Source organism: Triturus cristatus, chromosome 3_1 (assembly GCF_964204655.1).
Source record: "Triturus cristatus chromosome 3_1, aTriCri1.1, whole genome shotgun sequence".
Lineage (NCBI taxonomy): Eukaryota > Metazoa > Chordata > Amphibia > Caudata > Salamandridae > Triturus > Triturus cristatus.
The window spans coordinates 874,346,362-874,371,122 of NC_140583.1; the positions used below are offsets into that span (position 1 = coordinate 874,346,362).

General features: G+C 43.2%; 1 protein-coding gene across 2 annotated transcripts in view; it reads left to right on the forward strand.

The window, feature by feature from the left end:
* Positions 1–24,761, forward strand: part of FASTKD1 (FAST kinase domains 1) — a 199,845-nt gene that overhangs the window by 101,042 nt on the left and 74,042 nt on the right. For both annotated transcript variants that reach the window (XM_085645355.1, XM_085645356.1), the window contains 2 exons: positions 11,415–11,529; positions 23,795–23,923. In XM_085645355.1, the coding sequence (XP_085501481.1) occupies positions 11,415–11,529; positions 23,795–23,923 (244 nt within the window). The remainder of the gene's footprint in view (positions 1–11,414; positions 11,530–23,794; positions 23,924–24,761) is intronic.

Genomic DNA, 24,761 nt, shown 5'->3' on the forward strand with positions numbered 1-24,761 from the left:
TGTAATATGTGAGGTCATAAACTGTGCATTGCGGGGAATTTTTACTGAATTTGTACAAGTGAAACCCAACCCTAACTTATAACGTCCCTGTAACCTTTGTTTTTTATCAGTGAATTTCTAAGGTTTTTTAAATGCTAATTCCTAACATATATGCACACACATTATGGTATTTTTGCCACTATGGTTTATTGCTGTACAGTTCAAACTCATGTTTTTCTAGTGAATTTCTATAAAACCCATCTTTTTTATTTTTTTTATTCAGAGCTTTATATAGTGCGAACTAGACCCGAGACATCGGGTATCAGAGCGCTTTACATGAGCACCAGTTTCTTTACAGATGTACACATTAATTTTTGTTAAGCACAGGGAGATTAAGTTATTTGCCCAGAATCATAGGATATTGAGCGTCTTGCCGAGACTCGAACCAGGTTCCCCAGCTTCAAGGACGACTGTTCTAGCCGTAAGGCTACATCCTCTTCTTTAAAACCTATTTTCCATTTTCGCAGTGACGCCGGCAGTCACGAGGATGTCGGTACCTGCGACAATCGCGGATATGTCGTGAAAATGCAAAGCAACAGCAGGAATTCAATAGCAACCACCACATAAAAAATTATAACTATGCAATTCATTCTAACCATCACACTAGATAAATCACTATCTAAACAACTCCATAAAAACACTTATCAATCGCTCAATGTCTCTATAACAGTGTGTATTATTGATTTACTACGTTATGTGAGTGGCCATATAAGTCTCCGAGTGTGTCTGTAAGTGGGTATATGTCTGTGAGTGGGTATGAGAGTAGTCTCATGAGTCTGTGAGTGGGTGCAAGAGTGTTTGAGTGGGTACGTGAGTGGGTTTATGAGTGTCTGAGTGGGTATGTCAGTGAGTACATGAGTGTGTGACTGGGTGTATGAGTGGGTGCTTAAGTGTCTGAGTGGGTCTGTGAGTGGATGCATTAGTCTTTAACTGGGTCTGTCAGCAGTTGCATAAGTCATTAATTGAGTGTGTCAATGAGTGCATGAGTGTTCCAGTGGGTTTGTGAGTGGTTGTAATAGTCTGAGTGTGTCTGTGACTGGGTGCATAAGTCTCTGAGTGAGTATGTACGTGAGTTTTTGACAAGGTCTGTGAGTGGGTGTATGAGTCTTTGCGTGTATATGTGAGTAAGTACATACTTTTTTCAGTGATCCTATGACTGGGTGCAAGAGTGGGTATGTGAGTGGGTGTATGAGTGTCTAAGTTGGAATGTACATGGGTGTATGACTGAGTGGGTATGTGAGTGGATATCTCAGTTTGTGACTGGATCTATGAGTTCGTGCAAAAGTGTTTGAGTGGGTGTATGAGCCTTTCACTCGGTCTCTGACTGGGTGTTAAAATCTCAGAGTAACGTGCGTCAGTGCCTGAGTGGGTATGTGACTGGGAGCATACGTTTGAGTGGGTATGTGAGTGAGTACATAAGTCTCTCAGTGAGTATAGGAATGATTGCTTGATTGAGTTTTTTGTGTGGGTTAGCAAGTTGGTGCATGAGTCTTTGAGTGGATATGTGAGTGGGCACATAAGTTTGAGTGGCTCTGTGGCTGGCTGCATGAGTCCTTCAATGGTGGTTTATAAGTGGGTGCATAAGTATGAGTGGGTGCATAAGTCTTTAAGTGAGTTTGTGAGTGGGTGTATAAGTCTCTGATTGGCTATGTCAGTGGGTGTGTGAGTGTCTGAGTGGGTATGTGAATGGGTACAGATTTCTGTGACTCTATCTATGAGTGGGTGCATACGTGTCTGAGTGGGTGTATCAGTCTTCGAAATGGTCTGTACCTGGGTGCATGAGTCTCTGAGTGGATCTGTGAGTGGGTGCATAAATCTATCAGTTGGTGTGTGAGTGGAAGCATAAGGATCTGTGAGTGTCTGAGTGGCTCTATCAGTGGGTCTATGAGTCTCTGAGTGGGTCTGTGACTGGGTGTATAGGTCTCTGACTATGTATGTGAGTGATCACATGAGTCTGAGTGCATCTGTGAATGGGTGCAAGAGCTACTGAATGCTTATGTGAGTACACACATGGGTCTCTGAGGGAGTCTCTGAGTGGGTGTATGAGTGGATATGTGAGTGGGTACACAAGTCTGTGACTGTGACCAGCGAGGGTGTTTATATAGATACTTTTTGTTTTATATTTCCACAAATGTTTGCGAAGACATTGCAATAGTCGCGACGTCCCCGCAATGGTACACGGAGGCCACACTAACAGTCGCTTCTTCGTCGTGAATATTATGCGTGATTAAAAAAAATCTATTTTGGACACATAACTTATGTACCTAACACCCCCATTTCTCAAAAAAACGGCCAGAGTACCTCCAGCTTGACCCCTTATGTTAGCTTTCACAGAAATTTTCTACCCCGGGAACCATTCCCGATCGATAAAATTGTGGCCGCAACTTTCGGTTCAGGTTGCATCCAGCCAATCACAGCATTCCCATCGGGCGTGCATTTGCGATTTAATCACTAAATTTTGCTTCTTAAATTGCTCAACAACTACTGAATGGATTTGCACCAAATACCAAAAAGAACAATCTGCGTAACAACAACTACCTTTCTGCCAAATTTGGTGTAATTCAATTTAGTAGTTTGAGCTGAAGTCATTTTGACATGTTCCTATGGGAATTAACATTGCAAACGCACCCTTTTTTCAACCCCATTTTTCCCAGCTCCCGCTTCACGAATTCTCCTGAAACTTTCCATGTGCAACAAGAATAACCAGAAAAAATTTGGGGGCGTGCGGGATTTTGTGAAGATTTGTCAAACTGCGCCAAAGTTATAGGCAAGTAAAAAAATACTTTTCCTATGGAAACATAGTCCTAACTAGGACTACCTACTGGCGAAAAAATAATAATTATATATAATATATTTCCCAAGTTTAGGTGGAGAGCAGCTCCTTTATATAGAGCACCCTACACCACCAGTGAATCTGCTCACCTCAAATGTCTGTTTTTCTAGTAAAGATTTAAGGAATAGGATTAGCACAGTGCCTTCCACAACCTTTGGGCCTCCTTATTTTGTCACCCCTGCAGAGGATCCACTTCAGATAATATTGCAGCCTCTTAATCTCCCTTTTCCGAAAACTGTTTCATGTAAAACATTGTCAACATCATAGAAACTGCCTCTGTCACCATATAAATCTCTTGGAGGTCTTGTTCTGCCTCATCCCATGTAGCCTCCTTTGAGGGATTCAGGCTCTAAATATACAAGAAGCTGGTGGCACAGATATCTGTCATTGTCACTCTCTTAGTTACGTTCATGCGATGGGCATTCAAGGTCTTCTTTACTTGCAGGCTTGCCATCGAAGGTCTCTCAGGCGGATAATACAATCACTTTTCACGATGTGCTTTTAGGGGGAGCCTCAAAACTGAATATCCCCATGGAGGCACCCCATATTCATTGTGTGTGATTATAGTAACACTTCAACCCAGTGCATTACCAAAACGCTTGCTTCTGCAGGTTCCTCAATTTGGCAGAGGAGAAATTGCTTACTCCTGCCAATTTTAAAGCAGGAATTCTGTATCTGCTAAAGAAATAAAAACCACCTCAACATGGTCCAGACTTCCTAATAACAGATCCCAGGCTGAATTCTGTTATAGTGTTAGCTGTAAGAAGGCAAGTCACTACCCTTGAAACTTCCACACCTCCTAACCGGGAGATCAAAAGAATGGATACGGCTCATAAGTTGTTTGAGCAGCAGCTACACTACTAAATTGAGCCAGTGCAGCTTCCCTTCTGCGACTACAAGTCCAGGAAATCTTGGATGATCTCAAACTCTTCACCAAAGACCTTCCGAAAAATCAGGACTTTAAAGATATGGTACGCCAAGGTTCCCTGGTAACCAACCAGGATATTAGAGTGGCCACAGGTTATTCGGAGTTGGCAGCATCAAGCTACTATCTTTGTATCGCCTTCAATGTTCATCCTTGTAGCACCTCACTGCTCTGAAGCCTGATGCACAACTAAGAATTCTCAAGCTTCTCTTCATTTGGTCAACATACAAAGTAGGAGATGGTTAGGGTGATGAATAAGGCTGAGACCCTTAAGACTGTGGATCTCTGAGAAGAATAAATTCTTCAAATTTCAGTGCAAGCACTGAGTCGGTCAGTACTGCCCTTTGGAGAGTTCAGTTCTCTCTCTGGTCCTATCAGTCACAACTGCAACTCCACCAGCAACTGGGCCCTATCAACGAAGAGCGTCTAAGAATAAGACCACTTCAAAACAGTCCATCTCTCATTGGCTTGTATTCTTCGCAGCCCTAAGTTATCAATTGGCTAGTAAACCTCCTGACTGGGAGACCGAGAGCCCATATCAACCGAGAAAAAACAGACACCATAGCCTGGCTGAGAAACGCTCTTCTTTAAGGTATATGTAAGGCTGCCATTGGAAATCAGTCCACACTTTCACAAGATATTGTCTTGCTACTAATGCTAAAGCTGACTTTTTGAGTAACCTTTTTGGCTTGAACTGTATTCAGAGTTCCAGTGGTTGCTTCGATTAGGTACATTTTATTCCTTGCCCACATGAAGGTGGTGACATTTTTCTCGTTTGCGACTCTGTTCTAACTTTTGACTGTCAAGGAACATCCTACACTGCAGCCGAAATGGTTACTCACTTGTATTCTTCCTTCTGCATCATTAGAATCTTATTGAAATCATAAACTACCCTTCTCCTTTCCTGACTCCTTGTTTCGAGTATCTGGTTTAAAAAATCCTGAAATTGAATCCTAGTCTTGACTATTTCAATTAAAAAGATCTGACTGAGTCAACTGTCAGTACAAGGCATCATGGGTAGCGGAAGTCATCTGGAGCCTTTAAGAGCCTGAGTGTTTTTTTTTTTTTGCAATACTATCATTTTCAACAGAAACGTACAAATACATATCCGTACAAATTACCTCATGCTTTTCTCTCATATATCCTGGTGTACAGAAAGGTCCTTGTAGAAAAAGATCATTCACAATTGGGTTCAAACGATATGCATGCATCTTTCTATTCACAAAGATGGCAAAAAGCCCAAGTCATATTCTTCATCCGTTCTTCTGTCCAAGTGAACCCCACCGACCCTCAGTGTCTCACCACTACACCCCCTCAGACGCAATTCCTAATAATACGATGATACACTTTTTATTCCAACATACCAAAAATCACCACTTTCATATACAGTGAATAGACAATCACATTTACTATATAAGAGTGAAAAGCACCTATCCTTTCCGAGGTAGGCCATCACCTCCTATAATCTATATAAAGATATCGAATATAGGCAGTTTGCTTGGGGTGAGTGCACTACCGTGGTCTGAGTTCATCCCTAAGTTGGTCTATGATAAAAGGCCCATGGCTGGTCGAAAATATCTAGCTGGTCATTTATTCTATGAATGGTATGGTAGATTGTCATCCAGGAGCAGGATGCAGACTTTTCCAGTTGCCAGTGCCGTCACTAGCCATCTCCTCTTAAGATTAGAGAGTCTTATGCAGTCAAACATTGTGTATTAGCGCTAAGCTGTTTGATGATACCACAGTACTACTAATCTCTTTAGTTAGCATGTCCCAGATCTTTTTCGCCAATATGGCTGTATAGTATTGAATCCCTATAAGATATGTTGAAGATCACAACTCGGCGTTCCACATCACATGCGGTCTTTATTAGTCTACTTTCCCTAAGCAATCTGTCATGTGAGGATAATAGTGTAGTCCAACCCTTTTGGGTGTAGGCACGGTTAAGTGTTGTATGCCAAAAGTTAGAAGTTGTTTCCTGCATTGGGGCTGCATAAATGCACTCTATCAGTAAACCATACAAGCCTGATAGAGCACCCCCTAGTTTACATTGTTAGTCTGAATACGTTCCGAGAGGTGTTTTCAGTGTGATGGGTGTCCCATACTCTAAGTGGCTGCATAGTACATGTGCCAGTTTCGAATGTCTCCATTGCTCATTATTTCAACGGCCAAGTTCATCTCTCAGTGTCTGGAAGGATTTCACAGTAGTGTTTGGATTAAATTGCTGTATGGATCCAGCACCTGCCAATTGCCAGGTTTTCCACATCAGATGGAGTGTCCCCGATAGTGAGGCCTGCATTGTTCCACACTGGTTCTGACCTATGCAGCCATTGGTCCAACTTTATTTAATAACGTTTGAGCAACCTTTCGGTTAATGGTATAAATGCAACTATTGGATTATTGATCTGCTTACTGAGAGATTTGTATTGATAAGGATCAGCCAGGCTCTTGTCTGAGCCTAAGATGCCACACACTGTGTCAATCCATAGCGGTTGGTCTTTCTTCGCTGGGTTAAGGTATATCAACTGGGACACGTGATGTGTTGAGTGATAAAGCTCCATGTGAAGCATTCGGAGTCCACCTGACTTGAGTGCCTACAACTTGTGAATTATCAACCTTGATTTTGAGCCACCCCAGAAAAACTGTTTAACAGTGTCTAATCAGTAAAGGATTGACTTAGTCACTGTAATTGGCAGAATACTAGTACTTCGTTATGTCCAAGTGCCACCACCATTTTATTTGCCTGTATGTTTCCCATAGTGACAGCTGTAACTGCGACCATTTGGGAAGTAATTTTGCATATTTTTCATCAGTGTTGTGATTAATTGATTCTTATATAGCGCTAATCACCGGCGAGTCTCTAAGCGCATAAGAGAGAGTGCCAGAGGTCGTAGACGGGTGCATGGCCGCACAGTAAAGCCAGTTAAACAGTTCCCAGGGCCTCCCTGAACAGGAGCGTCTTAAGCTGTTTCCTGAATGGGAGGAGTGCCTGTTCCTTACGCAGTTTTGGGCAGTTGGTTCCATAGTTGTGGGAGTAAGACGGAAAAGGCTCTACCCCCTTTAGATGCGGTATTGCATCTTGGGGTGGCCAGATGGCTGGCCTCAGAGGACCGCAATAAGCGGCCTGGAGCATAGTTCTTCAAGCGTTCCTTGATGTAGGCCGGGGCTTTGCCGTAAATTGCTTTATACGCAATGCAGAGGCCCTTAAATGTAGCTATCTGCTTGATGGGGAACCAGTGTAATTTGCACAGCAGAGGGGAGGCGTAGGACCATCTTGACAACCTAAAGACCAACCTGGCTGCGTCTTTCAGTACCACCTGTAGTTTATTAATAAGTTTTTGAGGAAGGCTGATGTACAAGGCATTGCCATAGTCTAGTCTGGAGACAATTGTGGCCGATACGATCATTTGTAGCGGGGCGGTAGAAAGGAGGGGGACAAGTTTCCGTAGCTGTCTCATAAGCCCTATGCAGGTTCCAACCACAGTAGTGACTTGATTAGCCATAGAGAACTCTGAATCAATTTTTATGCCAAGACTTTTCACGGCATGTGCTGGCAAGGGGGTGACACCCAGCTCCTCGGGCCAGAAACGGTCGCTCCAGGGGTTGTCTTTTTGTAGGGATGACTAGGACTTCCGTTTTATCAGGGTTGATTTTTAATGAGTTCGCAGTCATCCAATTTACTGTGAATCTGAGAATGTTTCACGCAACCTCCTGGACACAGGTGGAATTATCAATCCGGAAGATGGGCTGAGTGTCATCCGCATAGTTGAAGACTCAGCAGTCCATGTGGGCTAGGGCAGTCACCAGAGGCTGAAAGTAAATGTTGAAGAGGAGCAGGGACAGTGCGGAGCCTTGAGGGACACCGCAGGTGAGGATGCCACTATCTGATACCCTCTCCCCTAACTGGATCCTCTGGGACCTCTCTGAAAGGAAAGATTCTAGCCACTGGTATGCCGGCCCATGAATACCCAGGTCCATTATTCGAGCCAGCAGCCAAGTATGGTTGACCGTATCGAACGCCCCTGAAAGGTCTAGTAGAATCAGGGTGCTTGGTTTTTTATTGTCGGCCATAATTCTGAGGTCATCAAGAACCGACAGCATCACCAGTTCCGTGCTGTGGTGGGCTTTGAATCCAGCTAGTCGTATCTGGAGTAGTTGGTGTTCCTCCAGAAACGATGAAAGTGTTTTAAGAACATGTTGTTCAGCCACTTTCGCCAGAAAAGGGAGCTGGGAGATGGGCCTATAGTACTCGAGACTAGTGCATCTGCTCCAGATTTTTTTAGGAGGGGGGTGACTCTGGCCTCCTTCAATTTGGAAGGTAAGTGGCCGGACTCCAAGGAGTTATACAGTAAAGCAAGGAGCTGTTTTTCCAGGCCGGGAAGGGCCATCCGGAAAATCCTTAGAGGGCAGGGTCTGCAGGAGAGCCCGATTTAATGCGATTCATCAGTTGTATCAGTGATGCGGAATCCAGAATAGGGAAAGTAGAAAGTTGTTTACCAGGGATAGGGGGCCTGGTTCTGGACTAGAGAGCTCTGATTAATGGGGGTATTGTCGATCTCAGCGATAATGTCCTTGACCTTTTGAAGGAAGTAGGTCTGGAATGCGTCAGTCTAGAGGAGTGGCTGCGTAATGCTATCCTCTACCATCCGTTATTCTCCAATTTAACAGAATATCCAGATATTGTAACTGCTTAGCCACTATCCTCATACACATGTTCGCCTGCATATAAGAAGCTTTTAAATTGTGCGAGTACCTCTAATGGATGTGGTCAAGAGTATGGCCACATCTATTGGCTTCAATGCTAAAGTAACCGAAGTAGCCATAAGGGGCAACCTTTTCTTATTCCCCTTCCAATGTGATTTGCTCACAACAAGAATCTCCCTCAATTTAGCCTCGCCGTCAGGTTGTGGTATAGCCGTTTGAGTTGTGTGTGATCAATTCCTATCCCAATGCAAACCTACCTAGGATTCTAAAGAGATACTCCCACTTTACCTGATCAAGGCATTCTCATCGTCTATCAAGATAGCGAGTATGTCCACTCCCAAGTCTTCAGACTCCTCCAGAAGGTGTGCCAGTGTTCTGCAATGGTTCTTGGAGAAACAAACTAATATGTTGATAACAACATTGACGAGAGAGAGCTGCCTATGACTCCCATATTCCACTTGGTCCTTGCCTTCTTTTAGGTGACATGATTTTTATTGTGCTATTTGATATGGACCCATGGTGCCACATAGTTTCTGCCTCTTTAAAGGCATTATACAACACATGATTTGTGAACCTTGCAAGTCTTGTAGAAAAACTCTGGTAGTCCATCTTCCCCAGGTGATTTCATGTATAGTAATATCATCTTCGAAGAGGGCTCAGCCTTTCGTTGGTTAATGTGCGTAATCCAGTTTCTTCCTTCCCTTTATCCATGTGCTGGGACTTGTATACATTTTTATAAAAGGTTGCAAATGCTTCTAATATATCATTTGGGTGTAGTAGAGGGGTCTAAATGTCCACTTCGGGTTACCGGAATAGGTTGTTGTGTTTCTCCCAGGCTCAGTTGAATTGTCAACATGATACCTGCCTTCTTTCCTCTTTCATAGTGCCTTATTTTCTATTCTAATCAGTGTTTTCTCTGCATTTGTAGTAATCAAAGCATTAAAATCTAGTTTTTAAGCCTCTATTTTTCAACATATAGCTATTGTGGAGTTTCATTTATAATCACTGGACAGTACCGTAAAAGACTACTCCAGTCTACAACATTCTGTCACTGAATGTTTCCTTGGTATTACCAAACCTTGCATTATCTGCCCTTTCCGCGTTGTTTTCACAGCCGTCTGTGCTAGCTCCTGGTTACCTGACCTGAAAATAAAGTGTCTGTCATGCTGACCTTTGCTCTGCCTCACAGAGTTTTCCAGCACAATAAACAAAGGAGATACTATTCACAAAAAAAGGCAACAAGCATGTTTGAGAACATAATAGTCTAGTGCCTCGACAATCTGAAGTGTTTATTGAAGCAGGAGTGTGGCTGAATAGTCAATGAAGTATTCCCTAGAACTTCTTATGTAAGTTTTTTCCACTGAGAGAATTGAGTTTAGCAGGAAGTCAAGAAAATCAATACGAAGAATAGAAGCAACATCCACAAGACTAGAACAGTCCCCAGCATAAAGCTCGGTCCTTTTGTTAATAAGCCAGAGAAAAGTGGTCCAGAAGAGCAACCAGTACAAGTGTCAGTCATAAATTTGACATAAAAAAGTGCAGAGAGAAGTTAAGAGATATAGTAGGACATTGATGTGGTGAGATATGAGTAGGGGAAGACACTGAGTAGCACAGTAAACATTGGGCGCAACAATTTGGGAGATGTCCGACATCATGAGAAATCCTGTGAAAACAAAAAGCGACATTGGAAGTTTAAGGAAGACCATGAGACATTGGAAGACTTTGAAAGACAGAGAAGGCATGGACATTGGAAAGAATCGCATCAAGAATATTGTTATATTGGGAGGCCCAGGAAGACACTGACGAACAGGAACACACCAGGAGATAAGGAAAGATGGGACATGAAGACGGGAAAATAGAAAATGGCATTGCAAGATGAGGAAAACTATGATGAAACTTGGAAAGACATCAGAAGTAAGACATAATTAAATACGCAGAAATATTACAGAGTTAATAATGGGAGTTACAAGATAACATAGTGCTGCATTGTTACTTAATGTCAGCCCCTTACCTTGCTGTGCTAGGCAAATGTCTGAATCTACTAGGATACAGGGTTGGCTCTGTTTAAGTCCGGTGCATTCTATTGATTTTTAATCTAGTGACTGTTCTAAAATATAACTGTGGCAGATGACTGCGAAGAGTGATTTCAGCAGTAGTTGACTGTGCATGTTATGTAAATTTCAACCAATGTACCTGTTTTGGCTATCCTAGTAACAACAAGCTGGAGCAGTAAGTCTACTTACGTACAGTAGGTTAGATAGATGTATTCTAATGAGTACCCCAGTGCATTGGTTGTTAATTCCCTACCCTGGCGTTAATAGTATCAGAGGTCCTGTTAAGTCTTGTGTGTGGATTTAACCAGGATTATGATTTTAATGCCAATAGTCCCCTGAGCTTTCAAGAATTACTGGGAGAATCAGTAGCTCCAGATCTAGTTGCCATAGTAGTTCTTCATTATTCTTCCCTGACATTTCCCCAGAGATTTCGACTGCTCTCACAGTAGCTGAAAGCTCCTGAAGAAACATGGAAAGTCCACTCTAGCATTGTGGAACCCATAGTGCCTAATTAGGCTGGTAGCAGGGTTATGGTCCCACTAAGAATTCTGGACCTTTACATAATGATGCTGTATGTAGTTTACTGTGAAACCAGGATCTGAGCTTGTCCTCTCTACTAAACCAAATTGTGTGATCCAAGGTATATCATGTTCTCTCCCTGTTCCCTCGTCTGCAGAAAAAACAGGCAGTTTACGGTGTTTGCTGTCAAAATTACACATTATTAATAATCATGCACAATTATTAAAATCTCAACAAATATGGTAATTTCATGATACTTAGTAACATTTAAATAATCTGAAGCAATTTTAACAATTTTCCACTAGTGTGCTAACAGAATTTCATTTATTTTTGTGTCCAGATCCATCATTCTGCAATGTATGCTATTCTTCTCCCTTATTGTGTGCTAAATTATGATCCTCCTCAAGGTGATGAGTTCTTTGCGGTGTGCATTCAAAAATGTACTCCATACCTGAGTAAGTATGATGTAGTAAAGTCTGTTACCCTCAAAGTGCATTTTTAGGTCTGACTTTCAATTTTATTTAATAAATAAAAATGTATATATTGTATTGCTTATAGAGGCTTTCAGCCAACCCTCTTTATCCATTTATCTATTTAACTGTCATTCACCTTTTGCTTACATCCACCACTGAATGAATACACTATTTATTTTTTTTAAAACATAGTTTATTGGTTTTTTGCGCAACCACACATCACTGAATGAATACACTATGGGGGCAATGGGTCAACCAACATTAGCCATTGGCTCCTCTCTCCATAAGTGATGGCATTCTGCCAAAGTACAGTGTCGTCACCCAGAAAGATATAGTTATGTTGGGTGACAGGAATTTGTTGGCCATCCATTGTAAATATTTGATATTTATTTATTTTGCACATGGTGTCAAATTTGCGAGGCCTAGCATCTCCGAGACACTATATAGTATTTTCATATTCGACCCGGAGCACACAAATAGTAAGTTCAACAGTCCATAATATATTGAGAAAGTTCAAAGGTTTTCAATCCAATGTCCATGTATTTATTCAGTCTTTCCAATTCTCAAAACTAAACCAGGTAAACTTTTCTAGACACAGCTAGATGTTCAGTTCACACAGCAAAAACAGCCAACACGTGTTTCGTCGTGCAATATGATGCACAAATAACTTCTTCAGGGCTGATAAAAGGTCTTGTCTTCATAGATTGTAAACAATAGAATATCCCAATTGTTTAAATCCTTAAAGATCATACACCTTGTACCTCGCTAAATCCTTCTTTACGAGTATCAATTTCTGTATCCAACTTCCAAATACGTTATTTGATCCAATTAAAGGACCTATATGCTAGGCGGTCAAGATCTGATAATGATATCTCTTCAGCCAGCTTCACTGAAAATCATGTAAGATGCGAATATAGAAAAACGAAAGAATCACGAGTTGGTGACCTGTTCGGATTACCGCATCCCAGGAGTCCTGCTCCCTCGACGAGGACAACACTGGATGCAGAAAGACAAACTTCAAAAATATGTCCTTCAAAAAATCAATAACTTTCTTGAAATTTGGTTCACCTAAAAAACCGAACCTCAGGCCACTTAGAATAGTAATTGATGGCAACCATAGCATAGCGTGAAGAGGGAGTTAACAGGTTAAATGGTCCAACCAAATCAATGCCAACTTTCTCCCAGGGCTTAGCTGGAAGCTCATATGGTAAGAGGGGTGGTGTCCTTACCTTAAGACCTTTTTCCGCATTCAAACACACAATGCACTCTCTCACAAAGGCATCTACATCTTTATCCATAAAGGGCCACCAGAAAACTTCACTCAATCTACGTTTAGTGAAAGTTTTTCCCAAATGCCCTTCATGAGCACCACAGATCAACCTTACTCTGAATCTTTCAGGAGGAATCATTCTACCTCCAGGCATCAATATTCCATCTTCAACAGAAATTTGAAGAGACACTTTCACAAATGTTTGCAAGGAATATGGTGCGTTTTTCTCCTTTGGCCATCCACAGTTCATACATTTCATGACTTGACCCAGTAACTCATCCTTACCCAATTCGCTTCTCAACTCTTCTTCACTCACAGCACACGTCAGACATATCAATGGAGGCAATAAAACAATTATCCTGGTCCTCATCTTCATCTAAAAAGGTGTCTTCATCAGCAACAGGCAATCTCGAGAAGAAATCTGCCCTACCATTCTTGTTACCAGACAAGTAAGAGACTTTGAAGTCATACTGTAATAACTATGTGGACAACCTGGCAATCCTAGGTGTGTGTTCTTTGATTTTGTTTCCAGATGGGATGGAAACAAGAGGGCTATGATCAGTGCACAGCACAAAATGATTTCCCCAAATGTAGGAATTAAAATTGCTGATGGCCCACCAACAGGCCAGCAGTTCTCTCTCAATCACCGAAAAATTAATCTCTGGCCCTTTTCAAGACTCTCGAAGCATAGCCCAAGTACTTTCGACACCTTCTTTGGATTGTGTGAGAATGGTGCCTAACCTTACACCACTGGCATCAACTATGATGGTGAACCCAACATTGGGATCAAAAGGTTTTAAAATGTTGGGACCAACCAACTGGGATTTGATCCATTCAAACACTTCCGGACAGTGGTCATCCCAGACGAAAGTCACACTTTTCTTCAACATGTTAGTGAGTGGTTGGACCTTTGATGCATAGTCCGGCACAAATCTAGAATAAAATTCACAGAGACGAATGAAAGATGTGAGCCCAACTGTGTCCGAAGGTGCTATGCTGTCAACAATGGCCTTTACCAGGCCGGGTCTAGTTTCCAGGTTCCACCCCTTGTTCAGACAACACATGTCCCAAATATTTCACTTTTTTTCTCTAGGAAAAACACTTTTCCTTCTTGCGAACAACCCCTTTTTCTTGCATGATGTTTAAGACTTGGAACAAGGATTTTAAATTTTTCCTTGGATTCACCTTAAATCAAAACATTGTCCTGAAAAACAGCAACACCCTTGACCCCCTTTAACATGTGACATATAATCCTTTGAAGAACTGCAGCTGCAGAGGCAAGTCCAAACTGCATTCTACAGTATTTGAAGGTTCCAATAGGAGGCACGAATGCCGTGAGGTGCCTTGAAGATGGCTCCAAAACCACCTGGTGGTAAGCGGATGCCAGATCCAATTTACTAAACCACTTCGAACCATTGATCATTGTTAGCAATTCCGAAACCTTTGGAAGGGAGTGAGCATCAATCCAAATATTTTTATTGAGACTGCGTAAGTCAATGCAAGCACAAAGATCCCTATTCTTCTTTCTAGCGACAACTAATGGAGAAAGCCACAAAGATGACTATAGGCTCTATAATGCCGTTCTCATCCAAATCATTTAATTCATGTTCAAGACCATCTCTTACACTAAACGGGACACTCCTAAGTCTGTGCTTAACAGGAATGGCATCATCCTTAACCTTAATCTGATGGGTAAATCCCTTGATCTGTCTCAAGTGTTCCCCAAAGACTGAGGGAAAAGGTTGAAGTACGTTTTCAGAATAATTGGTTCAGCAGACAATAGAGAATAGAGACCTGCTCCTTGGTCCCCGGCCTGAGGACCATTTGAAATAACCCTTGGTGGAACCACCCCAGAATTGACAAGCCATTAATGGCCACATACAAACACTTTACCGAGAATCTTCCTTCCCTTAAATTCTAGGATATCTTAAAAAAAAAAACAGCCAACTCTATTTTCCGCCCCTCATATGAAACAGGGGCCCTGTCCTACGTTTCCAAAGGACGGTTACTCCAAACCTCCTTGAACATTTCCTGGGTGATCATGATTATTCTCGCACTGGAATCCACCAACAGACTCACTTTCTTGTCACCAATACCAATTCAACATAAGAATCAACACATTTGTAAGTGTCTCACAACCATAAGACACTTCTCTCAGCTCAGCCTGAATAGTACAAATGTTGTCTGGGTCAGCTCGGTCCACATCAGACACATTCACAATAGAATAATTGACCTGCCTCTCACCAGCTTGATGAACAAATACACTGCACTTACCACTTTGACACACTTTGGCAAAATGCCCCATCTTGCCACAAGGCCTGCATGTAACATTCTTTGCTAGACACCCTCTACCCCCCCTGAAGCACATGTTGGGTGCTTGAAAAGAATTGCTTTCAGAGCATGGAGCCATATTGGTATTAAGGTCCTTAGTTCGAACCGCCCCTATCAGTTAATTAGATATATCTTCTAGCTCCTTAACAGATGTTTTAGAAAGTTTGATGCTTTTTGTGCTGCGAATTGTCTCTTCGAGGGAAGGATTCCCCATAGAAAACACTTGCATATATACTGCTCTCTGACCAATTGTTCTGTAAAAGCTTCAAATTGGCAAAAAGCACTCAATTTCCAGAGGGCATACACAAAAGCATCTACGTCCTCCCCAGATCTTTGCTCTCTTTTTGAAAAACTTATGTCTGATGACAGCCAGCTTGGCTGAACATCAAAGCAGAATTCTAATTTATTCACAGCTTCCACATATGTGTCAATGTTTTCATCCCCCTGAGCTCGTACCAAAGGTGGCAAGTGTTTAAATACTGATCTTCCTCCAGAACCAGAGGACCAGAGGGGTGTAAAAGTAAACATTTGTTTCTTTCAGCCCTATAACGAGACGCTCCAATGGCTCCCAAGTATGTCACAAAGGCATTGTACCAGTTTTTCCATGTTGTAGGCGAATTACCAGGCACCTCGAGAAAAGGTGGTGGTGGAGAAAGAGACTGCATGTTGAAGAGAAGAGAATATATATAACAGTAGAAAACGAGACAGTAATCTGTAAAACAAAAAAAACACGCCAGCAAGAAATAAAACCCAGCTTAACTACCATAGAAACTGAAATATTACACCCAAAGTCTTGTTAAGGTGTGCGTGCCACCGTCGAAATAGACGCCCTTGTGTGTCACTTGATAAGGTGTGGGTGCCACAGTGAGTACGTTTGGATAAAGTGTACGTACCACCATTGCAAAGGACGCACCTTTACGGAAACTGTTAGATTTGGGGGTCTCTAGTTGGCAGAGGTAGGTACCTTTGACCAAATAGGGACCCTTGCGTCTAGTCAGGGTAAGGGGGCTACACTCCTAAAATAACCCCTGCTCACCCGCTTGGTAGCTTGGCACGAGCAGGCAATCTTATCTCAGAGGCAGTGTGTAAAGCATTTGTGAACACATACAGTAATACAGTGACAACACTACAGATGAACACCACACAGGTGGTATTATAAAAATACGTTTTTTTATATAGACTTAACACAAGACCAAACGACAAAAATCCACAATGCTATACTCAAAAATAGACTCTAAAATAGTAGGATATAGCTCAGTTCTCTTAAGATTGTAATGCAACACTTTACTCTCAAAGTACCTTGTATGCGTAACGCAATGCAAACAAAAGGGTCGCAGGGAAGGTGATGCGTCGGTTCCTTACACTCAGGGAAGTGGATGCGTCGGTTCATTACTGCTGCGCAGGTGAGTTGATGCTCGCTTCCTTACTGTGTGGGGAGGTGATGCGTCGATTTCTTACTGCTCTATGGTACGATGCGACAAGATGGCGCCTCGATGCGATACTCTTCTCCGGTGCGATGCGACAAAATGGCGTCTCGCTCACGATGCGACAATGCTGAGGAGATGCGTGCACGCCCAACGGCCGTGCGGCGACTCGATGATCTTTTGAGCCGCGACAGGCCCTGCAACTCGCTTCTCCGGTGATGCAACAGCGACCTCTGCGGCGGCAGCACGCTTCACCGGGGATGCGCTTTGGCGATGCGATGGCGACAGAAGCGGCGGCACGCTTCCTTGGCGATGCGACGGTCACTGCTGCTGCGGCGACACGCTTCTCGTCGTTGAGTCGCGCTCCCAGCGACGCGCAGTCTCTCAGAAGGCCCAGCACAACAGCAGGCACTTCAATTCCCAGTAAAGGAATTCAGAGGGAAGCTGGTTGGTAAAGTCTTGTATCCCTGAGACTTCAGGCAGGAGGCAAGCTCAAGTTCAAGCCCTTGGAGATCTTCTGCAAGTTGATGAAAAGCACACTCAGTCCTCTTCTCCTTTCTTTGACAATGAAGCAACTACTGCAGGCCAACCCCCAAACACACAGCCCAGGGGTAGTCTTCTCCTTCAGCTTCCTGGTTCTTCTCCCGAGCAAAGGTTTTTCTTGATTCCCAGAAGTGATCTAAAGTTCTGGGGTCTGGGTCCCCCCTTTTATACACCAAAATCCTTTGTCTCTGAAGTCAGAGAGTGTTTGTACCTAGTCCAAACCAATTCTGTGCAGTCCTGGACCACTTTGTTTACAGGACTCCCTCTTTCCTTTGACAGTGTGGGCCAGGGTCATCCGACGCACCACAGGAGGTGGAGCCAGCATTGTGGAAGGCAGGCACAGCCCTATTCAGGCCCAGGTGCTTACTCCTCCCACCACTCTGCATGCAGATAGGTCTATTCAGCCCTGTGCTTACTCACCCTGTCTCCTGGAATCCCCCAGCCCCTGTCACTCACAAAACTAGACACACAATACACAAGCTAGCAGAGGCAGGCTGGATGGTTAGGTAAGAAAATACCTGCTTTCTAAATGGTATTTTCAAAAACAGAATGTTAAAACCAACTTCACTAAAAGATGTATTTTATCATTCTGAGTTCAGGCACAGAAATTACCCCAACAAGGTAGCATGAAGTCATTGAAAAATACCTTTCAAAAAGCAAATAAAGGTCACTGGCAAGTATCAGTTGAACTCCTCATGCTGACCTTAAAACAGCATTCAGTTTAATATGCTTCTGGGGAGAACGTTGAACTCGCCAAAAATGAGTCGCCTGTACCAAAATGGTGTCCGCTCCATAAACGCGCTGCGTGCAACGTAGAACACGCCAAAAACGTGCATGCTCCAAAAATGGCATCCGCGCCTGGCTCCAAAATGGCGTCTGCTTGGTGTACACGCTGCATGAGCTTGTGCCAGATGCCTGACCCTGAATCTTAAGTGGCGCCTGACACAGAAATGGTGTTTCGTCCATGCGGTCGCAGCGTGACAAGACATTGTGCTGCGCGCCTGCCACTGTCCCAAAAGAATGCTCCTGACTTGGGATGACGTCGCCGTACATTGGTCTGCTGGAGACAAGAGAAGGGAGAGCATGCGCAACGAGCGTACCTTCAGGCGTCTGCCCCAGACGAAAATGTAACTCGTACTGCACTGGTATCTCTGAGTCTTCGTCAACAATATGCGGAGGTAGTCTCTGCTACACCTGCGGGGTGAACTAAGATTGGGAAAGAGTTCGGGTGGATTTCACAACAATGCGTCGGAAAGCTTCCCTGGGGTCTGCAGTCCTCTGCCGTTTGTCGCCACAATAATTGTACTAAGGAGTCACCACAATTGATGTGGTATGAGTAACTTTGCATTTATTCACAGCAGAGACTGCACAGCAGCCAACACAGGATCAGACAAATCCAACTGTCACTGGCCAACACAAAGGTAAGTTCTAAGTTCTACATGGAAGGCACACGCATAAGGGAACCATCAGCAGTGAGCATTCTACAAGTTACAAACAACACCAGCTCAAACCACTGCACATTACTAATTTGCTTTTTCTGCAGCTTACAGTACTCTGCATCACAAGCGTGCCCTGGCAATGGCTTTCAAGTTAGCAAGCGTGCTTTTATCCCATTCCAAGATGGCTGCCCGTGCATGCACTCCCATGGGTGGCCATCTTTTAATGTTTTGTAAAACTATATTGGAAAGCACAGGCAGACAGTATTTTAATATATTTGTAATATAGATTTACAAAAACATTAAGATGTTGGCAAGGCCAAAAGGCTTCCAGCCAGTGCCAGAAATTAATGTGACTTTGCTTGTTACGCTGAGGATGGAGAGGTACTCTTACAGTTGAGGCACACACTTGCATGGAACAATCATCAGAGCTCTGCATCCATCCTGTGTGCCTAGCAGTGGAAGATGCAGAGCAGGGCCTATTCTGATCCTTCTGCCGTTCACTGTTTTTAGTGCCTTACTTGTGTTTTGCAGATTTCACAATCTCTGTATTGTTTACAAACTTCTCTTTCTTGCAGCTCTTGCTGATTCGGACAGTAGTTGGTTCTGTGGTTTGCTCTTCTATTGACAATCCTTGAAAATTTAGCTTATGAAAACATAATGGTTCATATAGAAACGCATATGCTAATACATGTTATGAGTGAGAGCAGCATAATTTGTAACATGACTGTAACACAAGATGTGTTTATTTAATTTGCTTTCCTTAATCACCTTCAGCACACAGTTGGCATGGACAGGAAAAGTGGCATCATTCCTATATCCCCCCCACACCCTCATCCAGTCATCAACACAACCGAAAACACAAAAAAAGTACAAGTTCCCATTTCCCGTGTATATTTAGGCTATCCTCAACATGGGTGCATGGCTGGCTTGCATTTTACAGTGCATCTCCTTGGGTGGGGTTAGATGCACATAATTCCTCCTTGTTTTATTTTTTATTTTAATAATTTCTTAATTATCTTGGTTAGTTGGAAAAGTATTTTTGGATATTGCATGCTGCACTGTAGAGGGAGATTCATGTTACAGAGCACTGTAGCTTTCATAAAGTCAAATGATTACATTATTTCTAAGGCCTGATCACATGTTAAGTGGAGACCAAATCCTGTGTGGCATTCCATTCCATTCTGCCATGAGTGAAAAATTGTACCAGCCCTTGGATCTATCCGATGTAGTAAAAAAGGACCAGATTTTACCAGCCAGTAAATTGGGCTAGGAAATCGAAGCAGGAATGACCTACAACACAGACTGGCCCCGTTCCCTTGCCCCTGTCTCCTCCTTTCCTCTACCACCCTCTACCCCTCACCCGCTATCCCGTACCAGTATATTTTCCCGGTGGCAACATTAACCATCTGTGCAGAGCAGGTAGTAAATGAGTGTGAATTCCCACAGAATACCAAGGAAAATTCTGCTCAGTAAAACTGTGTCTGCACAGTTATTACTCTCTGTGTGGGGGAAGAACTCGTAATTGCACTGAACAGCCAAGGTGTTACCCCCTTGGTACCTATATTTACCGGTACTTAGTTACCAGTCTGCAAGTATCGTGCAACTCCTAATCAGGCTTAGGTGTTGAAGGATAAAGGGAAAGCAAATTGTAAAGGACATTTTTTGGGCAGCTCTGCGCCTTATTTGGGTCCTTTTTCATTAGGTATCACCTAGGCAGTGCTGTCTTCTCAAGACCAGCTGTATCAACTCTGTCGGCTTACAACCTGCCCATCGCTTTCTATTTGGTGTCCTTCTAAAAGGCTTGCTTCCATCTGGTTAATATGTGTTCTTTGTCCCTACTTTTGGTATCTTGCTCCCTGCCTCAGCCCTATTACTAGTAGGCTTTCACTTTCGGCGCACTACTTTTTTCTTTGGTTTCTGCCCATAACATATGCGCAAGTATTTTCAAACGCTCCGTTCCTTTTTATTGTGTCATTGCCTGGGAAAGATGACGCTCCGAGCTCCAGTCCCGTCTATCGCCACATTTGACACGAGTGCTTGAGTTTTGAGTTGTTCCAATCCTGTTTATAGTCCCATCCCTGTTAATTGTCACATTTGCCAATTTTATTTCATTAGGTCGAAATTTTGGTTTTTACTTTCTTTTAAGCATAGTGTTTTATTTTCAAAATGTTGGCATGTGATGTAAAAATTCTTCGCTCTTTTTTTATCCTGATACCGCACGATCCATTATCAGAACCAGAGCGTCTGAAATGATTGTTCACGGAAGGGGCGGGGCTAACACCCAGCACACTGCGCATGTGCATACTCTCTGTGCGCGGTTTGTTACTTCAGCATGCGCTGGCGCAGCAGCCAGTTCCTGTAATGGACAGTAGAGCGCTTGTTTATTTACCAGTCATACTACATAATTGGGGATAATGCAGTCTCGTTATATAAGAAACTGGTAAATTTCTTTCTCCAGTCTCTTCCAATTATGTTCATTCCACTGCCAAAGAGCAACTCTCAATAATTCTAATTTATCCTCCAGTACTTTTTGACTAAGCCATATAGGTAGTCTCAGCTTTGTGATTTTTAGGGGATTTGAAGTTTCTTTCTTTTTGCTTTTATTTTTTCTTGATTTCTTTTCTGAAGTTTATTTTTTAATTTAATTTATTGTCAGATGTCCATCTAGCGCTTCTTAATCACTCGTTCTGAGCAAAATGGAGCAGCACTATTCCCAGCGTTTCCTACTCCTGCAAAATGTGTAACAACCATGAGGAGAAAGTATATATTTTTCAAATGTCTGCAGTTTGAAATCTGCTAATTCTTTCCAACCCAGTCTCTGATGCAGATGAAATTAAAGATAAGGATGCTTTTCCCCAGAGACTGTCAAATTCAAAGCCTTCAAAGACACAAAGGGATACACAGTTGCACAAAAAATGACAAAATAAGTCACAGATAACTGCTTCTTTGTCAAAGACAATAAGTTCAACAAGCACTTCACAAAAGGGAGACAGCTCTGGTGTTACCCACAGGCGTACCTAGTATTTTAGAGCTCTCAAATGGGCTACTGAATCCACTCTGTTGAGCGCTATGTCAAGGAGAACGGATAGGAGGGGAGTACTTGTTGCCACATTAAACATGGATCTAATGAATGTATTTTCTTCTATGATCAACGGAGTGCTATTTGCACTGCCCCGCATCTCGACATAAAGCCCCAGCAAGTGCTGTCGCCTTGTAAACCTCTTGGATTGGAGAAATTGCGCTGCTAGAGATGGCTATAAATTTCTTTACAACAACTGCAGCCCTATGCTTTAGGGCCGCCTGCTCTTTTCAAGCTGCAGCAGGTATGTCAAGTTGTCAGCGAGTCTGACAACCAGGTAATCAAAGGTTTTGACCTGTTCAATGCGAGCACCTCTCACCTTCATTACGCCCCTTAATGAATGATGGGGGTTTATTGCCATATATTTTGATTTAGCAGGGTTGATTCTTCATGCTCTAGACCAGCAAAAGGACACAAAGCAGTCTAAAAAAGCCTAGAGGCTCATAGGGGGGGGGGTGTCCCAGAGCGTTACAAGGTGTCATCAGCAAACATCAGAATCGGAGTGCTGGAGCCTTCCTATTTTGGGGCCTCACAGTCAGCAACTCATTCAACAGCTCCATTGATGTACAGGCTAAAAAGAATGGGGGCCAAAGCACAGGCTTGTCTTACTTCACACCTGATGGGATTCTGGGGAGAGGTCTTATCTGCTCAAACGTTTCCATGAGGAGAGTTATTAAGATTCTAAGTATATCATCAGGAACTTCATAGTTCCCCAACACTCTCCACAGGCTTGCCCTCAGATCCATAAAGGCCACGTATAGGTGGGCCTTCCTCAAGAGAACACGTTTCCAGCATATGGTTTGAAAATGGACGGCCTGATACAACGTGGACCTTACGCCTGAACCCCACCTACAATTCTGTAAGAATATTTTTATCAGTTATCCATGTCAAGGGTCTTGAAATGACCTGCCTGCAAAAGATTTTTTGGCTATTGTCAATAAGGCTTGGAGGCCTAAAATTACCAGGGAGGCCCTTTCTACACTTTTTATGAATAGGAACAGTAAATGCTCCTCTCCATGAGGGAGGTATCTCCACGCCCCTCACGATCGCTATAGTGAGAATGTTAAGATGGGACACCCAGATGGAGGGTTGAGATAAATGCAGGTCCCCATGGTATACCATAGGGCCTGGTGCTTTCTCCCTCTAGCTGACGTAATATTGCCTCTGTTTCACTCTACTTCCTGCACCTCTGCTATTCTTCTAGGAGCTCGGGTGCTAGCCAAGGGACTAGTTTCTTGGGGTACAGGGGATGGTACACCAACACTCCTTTTTTCATACTGATTAGAGAAGTGGGCAATCCACGACTCTGGTTGTACAGCTGCTGCTGGTTGGAAGTCAACTGATCAACTCTTGTTGGCAAGAATTTTCCAGAATGCCCTTATGTTTTTAGATTGCAGGGCATTGGATAGATCATCCCAGTGTGTTTCCTCTTTGCCCCTGCCTTAGTGAGATATTGAATTAGACACGCTGATAATTTAGTATGGAGGCTAACCGAGTGTATCAAGTTTTTGTCAGTATGTTCATGTGGGCTTAGGAGTGTTATATAAGCTTGATAAATGTGAGGCATAATGACATTGTTATTTGAAACCAAGGCCCATTTAACGTTTTTGCGATCATTTATACAAAAAATGGGGTTTACGTCTGCATTGTTAATTTGCCGAACATTCATAAAAAGACCATGATGGATTGGGGCACAGAGGGCATTGTGATCACTGGCCATTCTTGGTACTACTTCCATATCCACTACATAAAGCCCAAATTGGATGTCGAATTAATATTTAATCAATATAACTATAATAATGGCCTCTTCTAAAAGTAGGATTTTGAAGATGTCAGAAGTTGCATGGCCATTGGCGGCCCTTAGCCCATGCGTAACTAGAATGTCACTGAGTAATTTAGCTACCCACGTCTGTCTTTGAGAGCAGTTGCTGATTAAGGAAGGTCCCCCCCATACTTCGTAAGAGAAGAAAACATCTAGAGATAATATTTGAGATTGCAATGTGGTTCAAGAATGAAAAAGCCTGCCTACAGTGTAGGTTGCATATATTCTTTTCAATTCTAATGGAAGGTGCTGAAGTGGCCTGTTAAATGGTTTTCATAATGCATTTAAAATATGTGGTGATATTCAGGTATTCAGTTTTGTATTTATTTCTTCTTCAAGGTTCGCTTGATCCTCATCTCTTGGTTCTTCTTAGCTACTCTTTGGCAGTTGCGGAGTACTTCCCAGAGGCGCTAATCACGGAAATATTTCACATCAACTTCCTAGCCAGATTGGATGCTCAGCTTGAAAGTATGTGTTTACATTCATATTTTACCATGTCTATCTTGAGTTTAGAAGATAAAGTAAAACTTTTTTTTTGTTTTTTTAAATATTATGTTTATTTTTAAGTTAAATCAACCACTGTGACTTGTGTTTGTAATAGCCTCCAGAACCAGATTAATATATTATTTTCCAAGTTTTTTCCACTGTAGCAAGGTTCTGATGAAGAAGGTGAACAGGATCCCTGCTATTGTCACTCCGGGCCGAAGTCCCCCATTTGTCTTAAGCTTAGAGATCAAATGAGCTGGACACTTCCACCTCCACTCTCATGACAAAGTAAAAAATAAGCAGGCCAGGCACATGTCAATGCAGGCACAAAAGACTACTGATGTGCAAAGCTGAATCTGCCGCATAATCAATCAATCAAGACATTTTCAATGTATTAACTTTTCGCCCCTTCATTCCCCCTGTTCTGCTGTGCCCCTCTTTTTCCTTCTGTACCCTTCGCCGATCCCACTTAGCCGACACTGCAGCCCCGCCCCCACGCTCCCATTCGTCCGCTCCCTCCTCCCAGCTGCTCCTCCCTCCCACCCCCCTTCTTATGGCGTCCGCTGCGCGGCCACGCCGCTGGCGCGCCAAAGGCACGCCTAGGGCAAGCCCGTCTGTGCCCGGACCGTGCCCAGCGCCAGAACCCCTGGCCCCCGCAAATGCCACAACACCCTTCTCCGCTACGATGCCAGCACCCTCCACGCGCTCAACACCGGACGAGCACACACCTGCTTCCAGGCCGCCCCGAAGCGCACCCAAGGACTCGTCTCCTGCCGGAACTGCAGCTTCACCAGCAGCAGACCCGCCTATCCACCCACCA